The sequence below is a fragment of the Oncorhynchus gorbuscha genome, unplaced genomic scaffold (genome assembly GCF_021184085.1).
Source record: "Oncorhynchus gorbuscha isolate QuinsamMale2020 ecotype Even-year unplaced genomic scaffold, OgorEven_v1.0 Un_scaffold_3780, whole genome shotgun sequence".
NCBI classification, from domain to species: Eukaryota; Metazoa; Chordata; class Actinopteri; order Salmoniformes; family Salmonidae; genus Oncorhynchus; species Oncorhynchus gorbuscha.
Window position 1 is genome coordinate 21407 of NW_025747944.1, and position 17266 is coordinate 38672.

Below are 17266 nucleotides of genomic sequence, written 5' to 3' on the forward strand. Positions count from 1 at the left end.
TCAGCCCCTCTAAGCATAGGTCTGACACAGCTACTAGATATAAGCCCCTCTAAGCATAGGTCTGACACAGCTACTAGATATCAGCCCCTCTAAGCATAGGTCTGACACAGCTACTAGATATCAACCCCTCTAAGCATAGGTCTGACACAGCTACTAGATATCAGCCCCTCTAAGCATAGGTCTGACACAGCTACTAGATATCAGCCCCTCTAAGCATAGGTCTGACACAGCTACTAGATATCAGCCCCTCTAAGCATAGGTCTGACACAGCTACTAGATATCAACCCCTCTAAGCATAGGTCTGACACAGCTACTAGATATCAGCCCCTCTAAGCATAGGTCTGACACAGCTACTAGATATCAACCCCTCTAAGCATAGGTCTGACACAGCTACTAGATATCCCCCTCTAAGCATAGGTCTGACACAGCTACTAGATATCAGCCCCTCTAAGCATAGGTCTGACACAGCTACTAGATATGCCCCTCTAAGCATAGGTCTGACATGTCTACACAGCTACTAGATATCAACCCCTCTAAGCATAGGTCTGACACAGCTACTAGATATCAGCCCCTCTAAGCATAGGTCTGACACAGCTACTAGATATAAGCCCCTCTAAGCATAGGTCTGACACAGCTACTAGATATAAGCCCCTCTAAGCATAGGTCTGACACAGCTACTAGATATCAGCCCCTCTAAGCATAGGTCTGACACAGCTACTAGATATCAGCCCCTCTAAGCATAGGTCTGACACAGCTACTAGATATCAGCCCCTCTAAGCATAGGTCTGACACAGCTACTAGATATCAACCCCTCTAAGCATAGGTCTGACACAGCTACTAGATATCAGCCCCTCTAAGCATAGGTCTGACACAGCTACTAGATATCAACCCCTCTAAGCATAGGTCTGACACAGCTACTAGATATCAGCCCCTCTAAGCATAGGTCTGACACAGCTACTAGATATCAGCCCCTCTAAGCATAGGTCTGACACAGCTACTAGATATCAGCCCCTCTAAGCATAGGTCTGACACAGCTACTAGATATCAACCCCTCTAAGCATAGGTCTGACACAGCTACTAGATATCAGCCCCTCTAAGCATAGGTCTGACATGTCTACACAGCTACTAGATATCAACCCCTCTAAGCATAGGTCTGACACAGCTACTAGATATATCCCTTATTTTTTAAATTTATTGTTTTATTTTTATTTTTATTAACAACAAATCAATACACACTAGAAACCAACCCCTCTTAGCATAGGTCTGACACATGTCTGACACAGCTACTAGATATCAGCCCCTCTAAATGACAACGGGGTTGATCACGCATGCGCAGATCGCCGCTTTGCCAAGGCAACTCAAAGCCGCTGCTGTAACCGTCCAGATACCTTGTAACTTCACTTCACAACAATAACAACCTCGCTGCGAAAACAACAGACACAATTCTCCCAAACACCGGCACAACTTTAACCAACAGAAAAATGCCACTACATTTCAAGGTAAACAAATGTACTTTTTTGTTGTAAAAATTGAACGAGTAATATAAATTAAACGGTTGTCTTTGGTTTAGCGCAGTGTTTTTGAAACAACCTCGTCCAGTAATCTAGGTCACCGCCTGAGTGAGTTGAAGAGGTTTCGACTGATACAAGAAAACGGAAACATTGTTTCATTCGCACAAATAAAAGGTTAGTTTATTAATCATCGTGCATTGCGATTTACATCGGATAAACCATCTATAGAAACAACCAAATCCCACGTCCAAGGTGTCGGTTATTAGCTTGGTTTAAGCTCAGTGTTTCCTAACACGTTACACTGGTATACAGCGGATAAACTCATGTAAACGAGCTGCCAGCGGCTAACAGCGGATATTTCCTGTTTCTATTGATAAATAGATGCATGTATCAATTGCATGACATTGTAAAGGGCAATAGAGGATTCGTTTAACGTGGTTTATTGCGTTAGTTTGATTCATCAGCCTAGATAAAGACAGCGGTACAGTCTGGTTTATACACTGTGACCTAATACAGCTGCACAGATATGCCTGTAGCTGCACAGATATGCCTGTAGCTGCACAGATATGCCTGTAGCTGCACAGATATGCCTGTAGCTGCACAGATATGCCTGTAGCTGCACAGATATGCCTGTAGCTGCACAGATATGCCTGTAGCTGCACAGATATGCCTGTAGCTGCACAGATATGCCTGTAGCTGCACAGATATGCCTGTAGCTGCACAGATATGCCTGTAGCTGCACAGATATGCCTGTAGCTGCACAGATATGCCTGTAGCTGCAAACTCAGTTCACAGATTTCATTCAAACGAAATGCAGCCGATCGGTTTCCTAGGAAACATCTGACCAACACGACTGTTTGTGCATGACGCTTACAGTCCTTTTAAAGGCATGCTATTTGCTAAATATCTCCCACTTACACAATATAGTACGTCACGTATTCAGTCCTATGCGATTTACTAATGTTTTGGATACTCACGTGCACAGGGCATCAGTGAGTACAAGAAGAAATTTAAAGATCGAGCCGCTACCCGGTCCAGAAGCGCCTCTCCTCAGCGACGGATGTGCTTAGCTGGACTTCGATCTGACCAGATGGGTAAGATTTATTGATTGATTTATTGATTTATTGATTGATATAGACCCTTTTCCAGTACACGACACACTGACGTCACGCACAGATGCACGCGACTCTTGGTCGCCATCTGCCACCTCTTCAACATAGCCTGAATTTACGTTTTTATTACTTCTAAACAAAATAACTTTTTGGGTTCTTATACGCTTACGGTGATGTTTTGATTCTTGCTTGAACAGTCGCTAAGATTATATTTGGATGTGAACTTTTCAAAATAACTATTTTGAATGTGGCAGGTGTTGGCTAGAATGTTAACGCTCATTGACATACTGTAGGTTGTAGCAAAAGCTAGACAAAGAGACATTTTACTGGTTGAAGTTAAAGTGTTTTTAAATAGAAGTAAAATGCAGTCGAATTTGCGATGATGACACACACACATTATATTAAGCAGGGCATTCATACAAGCCTTAACATTCAGTTATAATCCAAAAGTAGTGTGAAAAGCACTCATAAGCAACATGTAAATAGAGGTGTGTTGTTGTGTGTTCTGTCACGAACGTGCGTGTATTGCACTTCCTGCAGCAATGTTTGCAAAACCAGAAAGTGGTCTATATGACCCGGTAACAGTATAATATACCAGGTTAACATATCACACATCATTCATATTCCTGTCGTGCATCTTCATCTTTAAAACACTGAGCGCAGCTCTACTATTCTTATTTGACTATTTACAGTTTAGTCATAGCGAGTGCATCCTCCGTGGGAATAGAACCCACAACCCTGGCTTTGTAAGAGCCATGCTCTACCACCTGTCCTCCGTGGGAATAGAACCCACAACCCTGGCTTTGTAAGAGCCATGCTCTACCACCTGTCCTCCGTGGGAATAGAACCCACAACCCTGGCTTTGTAAGAGCCATGCTCTACCACCTGTCCTCCGTGGGAATAGAACCCACAACCCTGGCTTTGTAAGAGCCATGCTCTACCACTTGAGTCACATGGTCAACTATCATCTGTCCCTCTGTCATCCATATTACACCAGGTATCAGTAGAGACACTATCATCTCTCCTTCTGTCACCCATATTACACCAGGTATCAGAAGAGACACTATAATCTCTCTATCATCCATATTACACCAGGTATCAGTCGAGACACTATAATCTCTCCTTCTATCATCCATAGTACACCAGGTATCAGTAGAGACACTATCATCTCTCCTTCTGTCATCCGTATTACACCAGGTATCAGTAGAGACACTATCATCTCTCTATCATCCATATTACACCAGGTATCAGTAGACACTATAATCTCTCCTTCTGTCATCCATATTACACCAGGTATCAGTAGAGACACTATCATCTCTCCTTCTATCATCCATATTACACCAGGTATCAGTAGAGACACTATAATCTCTCCTTCTATCATCCATAGTACACCAGGTATCAGTAGAGACACTATCATCTCTCCTTCTGTCATCCATATTACACCAGGTATCAGTAGAGACACTATCATCTCTCCTTCTGTCATCCATGTTACACCAGGTATCAGTAGAGACACTATCATCTCTCTATCATCCATATTACACCAGGTATCAGTAGAGACACTATAATCTCTCCTTCTATCATCCATATTACACCAGGTATCAGTAGAGACACTATCATCTCTCCTTCTGTCATCCATAGTACACCAGGTATCAGTAGAGACACTATCATCTCTCCTTCTATCATCCATATTACACCAGGTATCAGTAGAGACACTATCATCTCTACTTCTGTCATCCATAGTACACCAGGTATCAGTAGAGACACTATCATCTCTCCTTCTGTCATTCATAGTACACCAGGTATCAGTAGAGACACTATCATCTCTCTATCATCCATATTACACCAGGTATCAGTAGAGACACTATCATCTCTCTATCATCCATATTACACCAGGTATCAGTAGAGACACTATCATCTCTCTATCATCCATATTACACCAGGTATCAGTAGAGACACTATCATCTCTCCTTCTGTCATCCATGTTACACCAGGTATCAGTAGAGACACTATCATCTCTCCTTCTGTCATCCATGTTACACCAGGTATCAGTAGAGACACTATCATCTCTCTATCATCTATATTACACCAGGTATCAGTAGAGACACTATCATCTCTCTATCATCCATATTACACCAGGTATCAGTAGAGACACTATCATCTCTCCTTCTATCATCCATAGTACACCAGGTATCAGTAGAGACACTATCATCTCTCCTTCTGTCATCCATATTACACCAGGTATCAGTAGAGACACTATCATCTCTCCTTCTATCATCCATATTACACCAGGTATCAGTAGAGACACTATCATCTCTCTATCATCTATATTACACCAGGTATCAGTAGAGACACTATCATCTCTCTATCATCCATATTTCACCAGGTATCAGTAGAGACACTATCATCTCTCTGTCATCTATATTACACCAGGTATCAGTAGAGACACTATAATCTCTCTATCATCCATATTACACCAGGTATCAGTAGAGACACTATCATCTCTCTATCATCCATATTACACCAGGTATCAGTAGAGACACTATCATCTCTCTGTCATCTATATTACACCAGGTATCAGTAGAGACACTATAATCTCTCTATCATCCATATTACACCAGGTATCAGTAGAGACACTATAATCTCTCTATCATCCATAGTACACCAGGTATCAGTAGAGACACTATCATCTCTCTGTCATCTATATTACACCAGGTATCAGTAGAGACACTATAATCTCTCTATCATCCATATTACACCAGGTATCAGTAGAGACACTATAGTCTCTCTATCATCCATATTACACCAGGTATCAGTAGAGACACTATCATCTCTCCTTCTGTCATCCATAGTACACCAGGTATCAGTAGAGACACTATCATCTCTCTATCATCCATATTTCACCAGGTATCAGTAGAGACACTATCATCTCTCCTTCTGTCATCCATATTACACCAGGTATCAGTAGAGCCACTATCATCTCTCTATCATCCATATTACACCAGGTATCAGTAGAGAGCCTCAGTTTCTGTCCAAGAGGAAGGTGCCCTCCTCCCACTCGCCCCAGGTGTCCAGCTCCTTCCAATGGAACCCCACCACCACAGAGCCCCCACAGAGACGAGATGAGACCCCCAGACCTGGTACCTCTCCCCTGGCTCCTACCCCAGAGAGAGTCCCCACCCCTCTGGCCCCGAGGGGTCCCCCTCCTCCAGGGGACCCCCAACGAGGCCCGACCACTCTTCAGGGCCAGATCCACACCCGGAGCCCCCTGGCTACTGTAGGGAAACAGGACCAAGCTTTCAATGGGGTGAGAATGGTTGTTATTTATTTAATGTATGCAAATGCATGTGCTCGATTTAGCTTGCACTTTTGAGACTATTCTATTGGCTCCATTGTACCAGGAAAACTAAACGAAGCGCAGCTCATGTATTTGAAAGGACCGTTTGACACACGTGTTTGACCCAGGCCTTCTAAGCAGCCCTGTGGCCTGTGCAGCAGACAGTTCATTTTTTAATTTAATCAAGTCAGTTAAAAACAAATTCTTAGTTACGATGACGCACAGTGAGTTATCACTAGTGACCTGTGTAGTAAAGTGAGAAATGTGATTCCAGGTGGACTATGTGTTGAGGAGGAAGGCGGGGCTGAAGTCGTCTGGACAGAGGACCGGACTACAGAACTCTGAGTACAGGAAACAGTTTCCATGGAAGACACCTGTAGCTGGCCACGCCTCCCCACTGCTGGCTGCAGAGCAGGTGATGTTCCACTCATATCCTCGTCTAGTCTGAATGTATATACATCCCCAAACCTCCATGTTAAAGCCCTGATGTTCCACTCATATCCTCGTCTAGTCTGAATGTATATACAACTCTAAACCTCCATAACCTCCATGTTAAAGCCCTGATGTTCCACTCATATCCTCGTCTAGTCTGAACGTATATACATCCCTAAACCTCCATAACATCCATGTTAAAGCCCTGATGTTCCACTCATATCCTCGTCTAGTCTGAACGTATATACATCCCTAAACCTCCATGTTAAAGCCCTGATGTTCCACTCATATCCTCGTCTAGTCTGAACGTATATACATCCCTAAACCTCCATGTTAAAGCCCTGATGTTCCACTCATATCCTCGTCTAGTCTGAATGTATATACAACTCTAAACCTCCATGTTAAAGCCCTGATGTTCCACTCATATCCTCGTCTAGTCTGATCAACCCTAAACCTCCATAACATCCATGTTAAAGCCCTGATGTTCCACTCATATCCTCGTCTGTCTGAATGTATATACATCCCTAAACCTCCATGTTAAAGCCCTGATGTTCCACTCACAACTGAACATATATACATCCCCCTAAACCTCCATGTTAAAGCCCTGATGTTCCACTCATATCCTCGTCTAGTCTGAATGTATATACATCCCTAAACCTCCAAACCTCCATGTTAAAGCCCTGATGTTCCACTCATATCCTCGTCTAGTCTGAATGTATATACATCCCTAAACCTCCATAACATCCATGTTAAAGCCCTGATGTTCCACTCATATCCTCGTCTAGTCTGAATGTATATACATCCCTAAACCTCCATGTTAAAGCCCTGATGTTCCACTCATATCCTCGTCTAGTCTGAACATATATACATCCCTAAACCTCCATGTTAAAGCCCTGATGTTCCACTCATATCCTCGTCTAGTCTGAATGTATATACAACCCTAAACCTCCATGTTAAAGCCCTGATGTTCCACTCATATCCTCGTCTAGTCTGAATGTATATACATCCCTAAACCTCCATAACATCCATGTTAAAGCCCTGATGTTCCACTCATATCCTCGTCTAGTCTGAACGTATATACAACCCTAAACCTCCATAACATCCATGTTAAAGCCCTGATGTTCCACTCATATCCTCGTCTAGTCTGAATGGCAACATCCCCATAACATCCATGTTAAAGCCCTGATGTTCCACTCATATCCTAGTCTTAATGTTAAATCCCTAAACCTCCATGTTAAAGCCCTGATGTTCCACTCATATCCTCGTCTAGTCTGAATGTATATACATCCCTAAACCTCCATAACATCCATGTTAATCCCTAAACCTCCATCTAGCCCTGATGTTCCACTCATATCCTCGTCTAGTCTGAAATACATCCCTAAACCTCCATGTTAAAGCCCTGATGTTCCACTCATATCCTCGTCTAGTCTGAATGTATATAAACCTCAGTTAAAGCCCTGATGTTCCACTCATATCCTCGTCTAGTCTGAATGTATATACAACGCTAAACCTCCATAACATCCATGTTAAAGCCCTGATAGTCACACATTTGACATGTGTTGGCATTTCCTGGTCATAGAGGGGCCCAATGCACACCTATTAAGTAAGATTCACTGCTTCTTGTTACACCCTGAACCCAGGGTTGGTCACCCATTCTGCCCCATTACTAGTTAGTCTTGAAAACCCGACCAGGCAACACAGTGACTAGGACCTGGTTTTAATGAGGGTCTGTTGGCCTAGAGGAACTACATCACTACCTACGTCGATAAGGGGGCGTTCTGGGGACTCTCGTAACAAATCACGAGGCAGACATGCCAGAACGCTGTGATTCAAAACCAAACGTTGCATTGGTTTTAGTTGAGGTAGTTGATGTAAACTAGCTACTGGGGCGGCAGGCAGTCTAGTGGTTAGAGCGTTGGGCCAGTAACCTGACAAGGTTAAAATAGTGGGTTAACAAGGCAGTTAACCCACTGTACCCCGGGTGCCAAAGATGTGGATGTTGATTAAGGCAGCCCCCCCCCCCCCCCCCGCACCTCTCTGATTCAGAGGGGTGGGGTTAAATGGGAAGACACATTTCAGTTGAAGATATTCAGTTGTACAACCTGAGTAGGTATCTACAAATATAACCTCTGTGATCTCCATCTTGCTAGCTACTATTTAGTATTTTATTCAAGAGGATAAAGTCGTGATGTAGGAAGTGAGTAGTTCCTCGATATCAAAAGAGTCCGTCATTGAAACCAGACCTCAGTCAGTGTGTTGCCTAGGGTCTGGTTTTCAAAACGAATGACGAGTTTGAGAGAGGCTATCTACCCAAGCTGTGGAGCAGAGATGCTGTTTTGTCAAACAGCCAGTAGATGGTAGCAGAGTATTTGAGTATGAATCAACTATGACAGTTCCAGTATATTTCCTTGCATGGTCTTTCTTCTTCAGATGCTGTACACCAGCCACCGTTCCATCCCTCCTTTCAAGTCTAACCCGGCGGTGGTGTTGGAGAGCGAGTACAGCAGGAACTTTAAAGCCTTTCCACCTCCCAGAGGACCACGGCTACGCAGCGATGTAGACCAGGTGCCTCTGTTCCAGAGAGAGAACGTTTCACCTGAGAAAGCATCCAAGGTACTTCAGAGTTCCAGTCGGTCCACACGCCACACTACAACTCAATGTTTGATCTGGTAAATGGATTTATTCAACCTCTTTATGGAACAGACTTTACGAACGTGTCGTAGCTGGCCTGAGACCAGCACACAAACATGATCTGATTCTGGGTGCCAAGATTAGGCCACAATATAATACTCCCAGCGTTGCCTATATAATACTCCCAGCGTTGGCAATATCTTCAACGGTACCTTTTGTATTTCAATAAGGAAGCAGAGAGCCCTACTTACTTAGAACACTTATTTGTCACTGATTTCTGGGAAGATCAGGATAAATTAGGACACAGACTAGCAAGGTTTTTCTCTGTTTATTGACATTTCAAAAACCCCCTTGGAGGAATACAATACACACCTAGAACGTCCAATATGAAAGAGGAATACAATACACACCTAGAACGTCCAATATGAAAGAGGAATACAATACACACCTAGAACGTCCAATATGAAAGAGGAATACAATACACACCTAGAACGTCCAATATGAAAGGGGAATACAATACACACCTAGAACGTCCAATATGAGAGGAATACAATACACACCTAGAACGTCCAATATGAAAGGGGAATACAATACACACCTAGAACGTCCAATATGAAAGAGGAATACAATACACACCTAGAACGTCCAATATGAAAGGGGAATACAATACACACCAAGAACGTCCAATATGAGAGGAATACAATACACACCTAGAACGTCCAATATGAAAGGGGAATACAATACACACCTAGAACGTCCAATATGAAAGAGGAATACAATACACACCTAGAACGTCCAATATGAAAGGGGAATACAATACACACCTAGAACGTCCAATATGAAAGGGGAATACAATACACACCTAGAACGTCCAATATGAGAGGAATACAATACACACCTAGAACGTCCAATATGAAAGGGGAATACAATACACACCTAGAACGTCCAATATGAAAGGGGAATACAATACACACCTAGAACGTCCAATATGAAAGGGGAATACAATACACACCTAGAACGTCCAATATGGAAGTAAATAAACCAGTTATTAAGATAATGTTCTCCACATGCTGCGCTGGAAACACCCACTGGGAGTGTACAGGAAGTTTGGTGGTATTTCCGTACTGGTTCCACTGGTTTTATACCCAGGTTCCTCTGACTGACTGACTGGCAGGCATCCCAAATGGCACCCTATTCCCTACATAGTGCACTACTTTTGACCAGAGCCCTTATATAGGGTATAGGGTGCTATTTGGGAACCTGGGTATAAAACCAGTGGAACCGGTACGGAAATACCACCACACCCCCTGTACACTCCAGACGCGGCTTTTACGAACGGCTCTGTTCTGTTCTGTTGGGATGATGACATCAGAGCAAGTGGAAGAAGAAGAAAAGGGAAGAGAGAGAGTCCAGCGTCATAGAGGAGAACATTCCACTTCCACAGCCTCGGGAGCAGCAGGCGGACCAGGAAGTGAAGTCACACAGCCCCCAGAAGGCACATCTTCCCCACAGGTGAGATCAGCGGTCAGTTGTGATTACAGGGTATGTTGGTTGGAGGGTGAAGTTACCTCGACACGCTGATCCTGGGTTCATTTAGCATCCCACTAACCGTTAAGGGTAGGATTAGGGGGAGGGGGAGCTGATCCTAGACCTGTCCCTTTGGGAAACTTCACCTGGAGTCAGAGGTCAGGGGTGGGGAAGGGGAAGTAGGAGGGGAAAGAGAGAGGCAACCTGTCAGTAATAGGAACTCTCTCATGTATTGTATATTGTCTCTTTCCATCTTCACTTCCTGCTATGTGTCATGGAGTATTTTGGTAATAATTACCGGTAACACTGCACTCTGTCTCTCTCTCTCTCTCTCTCTCAAACCGTCTCTCTCTCTCTCTCTCTCTCTCTCTCTCTCTCTCTCAAACCGTCTCTCTCTCTCTCAAACTGTGTCTCTCTCTCTCTCTCTCAAACCGTCTCTCTCTCTCTCTCTCTCTCTCTCTCTCTCTCTCTCTCTCTCAAACTCTCTCTCTCTCTCTCTCTCTCTCTCTCAAACCGTCTCTCTCTCTCTCTCTCTCTCTCTCTCTCTCTCTCTCTCTCTCTCTCTCTCTCTCAAACCGTCTCTCTCTCTCTCTCTCTCAAACCGTCTCTCTCTCTCTCAAACCGTCTCTCTCTCTCTCAAACCGTGTCTCTCTCTCTCTCTCTCTCTCTCTCTCTCTCTCTCTCTCTCTCTCTCTCTCAAACCGTCTCTCTCTCTCTCTCTCTCTCTCTCTCTCTCTCTCTCTCTCAAACCGTCTCTCTCTCTCTCTCTCTCTCTCTCTCTCTCTCAAACCGTCTCTCTCTCTCTCTCTCTCTCTCTCAAACCTCTCTCTCTCTCTCAAACTCTCTCTCTCTCTCTCTCTCTCTCTCTCTCTCTCTCTCTCTCTCTCTCTCTCTCTCTCTCTCAAACCGTCTCTCTCTCTCTCTCTCTCTCAAACCGTCTCTCTCTCTCTCAAACCGTCTCTCTCTCTCTCAAACCGTCTCTCTCTCTCTCTCAAACCGTCTCTCTCTCTCTCTCTCTCTCTCCGTCTCTCTCTCTCTCTCTCTCTCAAACCGTCTCTCTCTCTCTCTCTCTCTAACCGTCTCTCTCTCTCTCTCTCTCTCTCTCTCTCTCTCTCTCTCTCTCTCTCTCTCTCTCTCTCTCAAACCGTCTCTCTCTCTCTCAAACCGTCTCTCTCTCTCTCAAACCGTCTCTCTCTCTCTCAAACCGTCTCTCTCTCTCTCTCTCAAACCGTGTCTCTCTCTCTCTCTCTCTCTCTCTCTCTCTCTCTCTCTCTCTCTCTCTCTCTCTCACATGGAACTTCTCCAATGGACAGCAGCAGAGTTTGGTCATTCACATGTGGCCTATTCAACTAATACATTTTAGTTTATAAATCATAATGCCAAGTGCAATGCTAAACGATCACTGAATATACATTATCTGACTTGGCCTGTCTCTGTGTATTTCTGTCCTTCTCTCCAGAAAGGTGAAATCAGAGTATAATGCCAACTTCCGCTCTCCACTGAACTACATATATAAGGACGGCGCCTGGGTCAAGGCTTCCACACTAGGGGAGGAGGTCAGTGTGTTATTACAATGGCTTCCACAGTAGGAGAGGAGGTCAGTGTGTTATTACAATGGCTTCCACACTAGGAGAGGAGGTCAGTGTAGTTATTACAATGGCTTCCACACTAGGAGAGGAGGTCAGTGTAGTTATTACAATGGCTTCCACACTAGGAGAGGAGGTCAGTGTGTTATTACAATGGCTTCCACACTAGGAGAGGAGGTCAGTGTGTTATTACAATGGCTTCCACAGTAGGAGAGGAGGTCAGTGTGTTATTACAATGGCTTCCACAGTAGGAGAGGAGGTCAGTGTGTTATTACAATGGCTTCCACACTAGGAGAGGAGGTCAGTGTGTTATTACAATGGCTTCCACACTAGGAGAGGAGGTCAGTGTAGTTATTACCCTGTCTACCACAGTAGGAGAGGAGGTCAGTGTAGTTATTACAGTGTCTACCACAGTAGGAGAGGAGGTCAGTGTAGTTATTACAGTGTCTACCACACTAGGAGAGGAGGTCAGTGTAGTTATTACAGTGTCTACCACAGTAGGAGAGGTCGGTGTAGTTATTACAGTGTCTACCATAGTAGGAGAGGAGGTCAGTGTAGTTAGTAGTGTCTACCACAGTAGGAGAGGAGGTCAGTGTAGTTATTACCCTGTCTACCACAGTAGGAGAGGAGGTCAGTGTAGTTATTACCGTGTCTACCACAGTAGAGGAGTTCAGTGTAGTTATTACAGTGTCTACCACAGTAGGAGAGGAGGTCAGTGTAGTTATTACCCTGTCTACCACAGTAGGAGAGGAGGTCAGTGTAGTTATTACAGTGTCTACCACAGTAGTAGAGGTCAGTGTAGTTATTACAGTGTCTACCACAGTAGGAGAGGTCGGTGTAGTTATTACAGTGTCTACCACAGTAGGAGAGGAGATCGGTGTATTTATTACAGTGTCTACCACAGTAGGAGAGGAGGTCAGTGTTACCCTGTCTACCACAGTAGGAGAGGAGGTCAGTGTAGTTATTACAGTGTCTACCACAGTAGTAGAGGAGGTCAGTGTAGTTATTACCCTGTCTTCCACACTAGGAGAGGAGGTCAGTGTAGTTATTACCCTGTCTACCACAGTAGAAGAGGTCAGTGTAGTTATTACAGTGTCTACCACAGTAGGAGAGGAGGTCAGTGTAGTTATTACAGTGTCTACCACAGTAGGAGAGGAGGTCGGTGTAGTTATTACAGTGTCTACCACAGTAGTAGAGGAGGTCGGTGTAGTTATTACAGTGTCTACCACAGTAGGAGAGGAGGTCAGTGTAGTTATTACAGTGTCTACCACAGTAGAGGAGTTCAGTGTAGTTATTACAGTGTCTACCACAGTAGGAGAGGAGGTCAGTGTAGTTATTACAGTGTCTACCACAGTAGTAGAGGAGGTCAGTGTAGTTATTACAGTGTCTGCCACAGTAGTAGAGGAGGTCAGTGTAGTTATTACAGTGTCTGCCACAGTAGGAGAGGAGGTCAGTGTAGTTATTACAGTGTCTACCACAGTAGGAGAGGAGGTCAGTGTAGTTATTACAGTGTCTACCACAGTAGGAGAGGAGGTCAGTGTAGTTATTACCCTGTCTACCACAGTAGGAGAGGAGGTCAGTGTAGTTATTACAGTGTCTACCACAGTAGGAGAGGAGGTCAGTGTAGTTATTACCCTGTCTACCACAGTAGGAGAGGAGGTCAGTGTAGTTATTACCCTGTCTACCACAGTAGGAGAGGAGGTCAGTGTAGTTATTACCCTGTCTACCACAGTAGGAGAGGAGGTCAGTGTAGTTATTGTATAATATATATATAATAAAGTAATGACCTACAGGCTCTAAGTAAATGGCTGTAAGTAAATGTCATTGATATGGAGTCTCTTTAACACATTCTCTCTTCCCATCCTCCATTGCAGGGGCGTGACAGTCAGCATAGTCACGTTTGGTATCACGAGGTAACACGGTCCTAGTCTCCCTGCTGTTCTACTGTACCTTCCTTCTCTTTTGGCTGTTGGCAGTGACCCCCCCCCCTTCCCTCCTCTCACGTTTACATCAAACCGAGTGACGATACATGAGTGAACAGAACACCTGTGTATCCGCCTCAGAAACAATACAATGGGCAAAAAGAGTTTCCATTGTTGAGTTTCAGAAAGGTCCCATACCTGAGATCTAGGCCTGAGATTGTTGAGTTTCAGAAAGGTCCCATACCTGAGATCTAGGCTTGAGATTGTTGAGTTTCAGAAAGATCCCATACCTGAGATCTAGGCTTGAGATTGTTGAGTTTCAGAAAGGACTCATATCTGAGATCTAGGCCTGAGATTGTTGAGTTTCAGAAAGGCCTCATACCTGAGATCTAGGCCTGAGATTGTTGAGTTTCAGAAAGGCCTCATACCTGAGATCTAGGCCTGAGATTGAGTTTCAGAAAGGCCTCATACCTGAGATCTAGGCCTGAGATTGAGTTTCAGAGAGGCCTCATATCTGAGATCTAGGCCTGAGATTGAGTTTCAGAAAGGCCTCATACCTGAGATCTAGGCCTGAGATTGAGTTTCAGAGAGGCCTCATATCTGAGATCTAGGCCTGAGATTGAGTTTCACAAAGGCCTCATACCTGAGATCTAGGCCTGAGATTGAGTTTCAGAGAGGCCTCATATCTGAGATCTAGGCCTGAGATTGAGTTTCAGAAAGGCCTCATACCTGAGATCTAGGCCTGAGATTGAGTTTCAGAGAGGCCTCATATCTGAGATCTAGGCCTGAGATTGAGTTTCAGAAAGGCCTCATACCTGAGATCTAGGCCTGAGATTGTTGAGTTTCAGAAAGGCCTCATACCTGAGATCTAGGCCTGAGATTGTTGAGTTTCAAAAAGGTCCCATACCTGAGATCTAGGCCTGAGATTGTTGAGTTTCAGAAAGGCCTCATACCTGAGATCTAGGCCTGAGATTGTTGAGTTTCAAAAAGGTCCCATACCTGAGATCTAGGCCTGAGATTGTTGAGTTTCAGAGAGGCCTCATATCTGAGATCTAGGCCTGAGATTGTTGAGTTTCAGAAAGGCCTCATACCTGAGATCTAGGCCTGAGATTGTTGAGTTTCAGAAAGGCCTCATACCTGAGATCTAGGCCTGAGATTGTTGAGTTTCAGAAAGGTCCCATACCTGAGATCTAGGCCTGAGATTGTTGAGTTTCAGAAAGGTCCCATACCTGAGATCTAGGCCTGAGATTGTTGAGTTTCAGAAAGGCCTCATACCTGAGATCTAGGCCTGAGATTGTTGAGTTTCAGAAAGGTCCCATACCTGAGATCTAGGCCTGAGATTGTTGAGTTTCAGAAAGGCCTCATACCTGAGATCTAGGCCTGAGATTGTTGAGTTTCAGAAAGGTCCCATACCTGAGATCTAGGCCTGAGATTGTTGAGTTTCAGAAAGGTCCCATACCTGAGATCTAGGCCTGAGATTGTTGAGTTTCAGAAAGGCCTCATACCTGAGATCTAGGCCTGAGATTGTTGAGTTTCAGAGAGGCCTCATATCTGAGATCTAGGCCTGAGATTGTTGAGTTTCAGAAAGGCCTCATACCTGAGATCTAGGCCTGAGATTGAGTTTCAGAGAGGCCTCATATCTGAGATCTAGGCCTGAGATTGTTGAGTTTCAGAAAGGCCTCATACCTGAGATCTAGGCCTGAGATTGTTGAGTTTCAGAAAGGTCTCATACCTGAGATCTAGGCCTGAGATTGTTGAGTTTCAGAAAGGCCTCATACCTGAGATCTAGGCTTGAGATTGTTGAGTTTCAGAGAGGCCTCATACCTGAGATCTAGGCCTGAGATTGTTGAGTTTCAGAGAGGCCTCATACCTGAGATCTAGGCCTGAGATTGTTGAGTTTCAGAGAGGCCTCATACCTGAGATCTAGGCCTGAGATTGTTGAGTTTCAGAGAGGCCTCATACCTGAGATCTAGGCCTGAGATTGTTGAGTTTCAGAGAGGCCTCATACCTGAGATCTAGGCCTGAGATTGTTGAGTTTCAGAGAGGCCTCATATCTGAGATCTAGGCCTGAGATTGTTGAGTTTCAGAAAGGCCTCATACCTGAGATCTAGGCTTGAGATTGTTGAGTTTCAGAAAGGCCTCATACCTGAGATCTAGGCCTGAGATTGTTGAGTTTCAGAAAGGCCTCATACCTGAGATCTAGGCCTGAGATTGTTGAGTTTCAGAAAGGCCTCATACCTGAGATCTAGGCCTGAGATTGTTGAGTTTCAGAAAGGCCTCATACCTGAGATCTAGGCCTGAGATTGTTGAGTTTCAGAGAGGCCTCATACCTGAGATCTAGGCCTGAGATTGTTGAGTTTCAGAAAGGCCTCATACCTGAGATCTAGGCCTGAGATTGTTGAGTTTCAGAGAGGCCTCATATCTGAGATCTAGGCCTGAGATTGTTGAGTTTCAGAAAGGCCTCATACCTGAGATCTAGGCTTGAGATTGTTGAGTTTCAGAGAGGCCTCATACCTGAGATCTAGGCCTGAGATTGTTGAGTTTCAGAGAGGCCTCATACCTGAGATCTAGGCCTGAGATTGTTGAGTTTCAGAGAGGCCTCATACCTGAGATCTAGGCCTGAGATTGTTGAGTTTCAGAGAGGCCTCATATCTGAGATCTAGGCCTGAGATTGTTGAGTTTCAGAAAGGCCTCATACCTGAGATCTAGGCCTGAGATTGAGTTTCAGAGAGGCCTCATATCTGAGATCTAGGCCTGAGATTGTTGAGTTTCAGAAAGGCCTCATACCTGAGATCTAGGCCTGAGATTGTTGAGTTTCAGAAAGGTCTCATACCTGAGATCTAGGCCTGAGATTGTTGAGTTTCAGAAAGGCCTCATACCTGAGATCTAGGCTTGAGATTGTTGAGTTTCAGAGAGGCCTCATACCTGAGATCTAGGCCTGATATTGTTGAGTTTCAGAGAGGCCTCATACCTGAGATCTAGGCCTGAGATTGTTGAGTTTCAGAGAGGCCTCATATCTGAGATCTAGGCCTGAGATTGTTGAGTTTCAGAAAGGCCTCATACCTGAGATCTAGGCTTGAGATTGTTGAGTTTCAGAAAGGCCTCATACCTGAGATCTAGACCTGAGATTGTCGAGTTTCAGAAAGGCCTCATACCTGAGATCTAGGCCTGAGATTGTTGAGTTTCAGAAAGGCCTCATATCTGAGATCTA

General features: G+C 44.5%; 1 protein-coding gene across 2 annotated transcripts; it reads left to right on the top strand.

The window, feature by feature from the left end:
- The first annotated feature begins 1360 nt into the window (after positions 1–1360).
- Positions 1361–14618, top strand: LOC124028112 (nuclear protein MDM1-like). 2 transcript variants are annotated; one of them, XM_046340259.1, is made up of 9 exons: positions 1415–1499; positions 1600–1685; positions 2497–2605; positions 5626–5927; positions 6232–6372; positions 8820–9002; positions 10393–10532; positions 12007–12103; positions 14008–14618. In XM_046340259.1, the coding sequence occupies exons 3-9, from the start codon at positions 2572–2574 to the stop codon at positions 14059–14061; spliced, it is 951 nt and encodes a 316-aa protein (XP_046196215.1). In that variant the 5' UTR covers positions 1415–1499; positions 1600–1685; positions 2497–2571; the 3' UTR covers positions 14062–14618. The 2 variants fall into 2 exon arrangements, with proteins under 2 accessions (XP_046196214.1, XP_046196215.1); XM_046340258.1 differs by lacking the exon at positions 1600–1685 and having other exon boundaries at positions 1361–1499.
- Positions 14619–17266: the final 2648 nt, after the last annotated feature.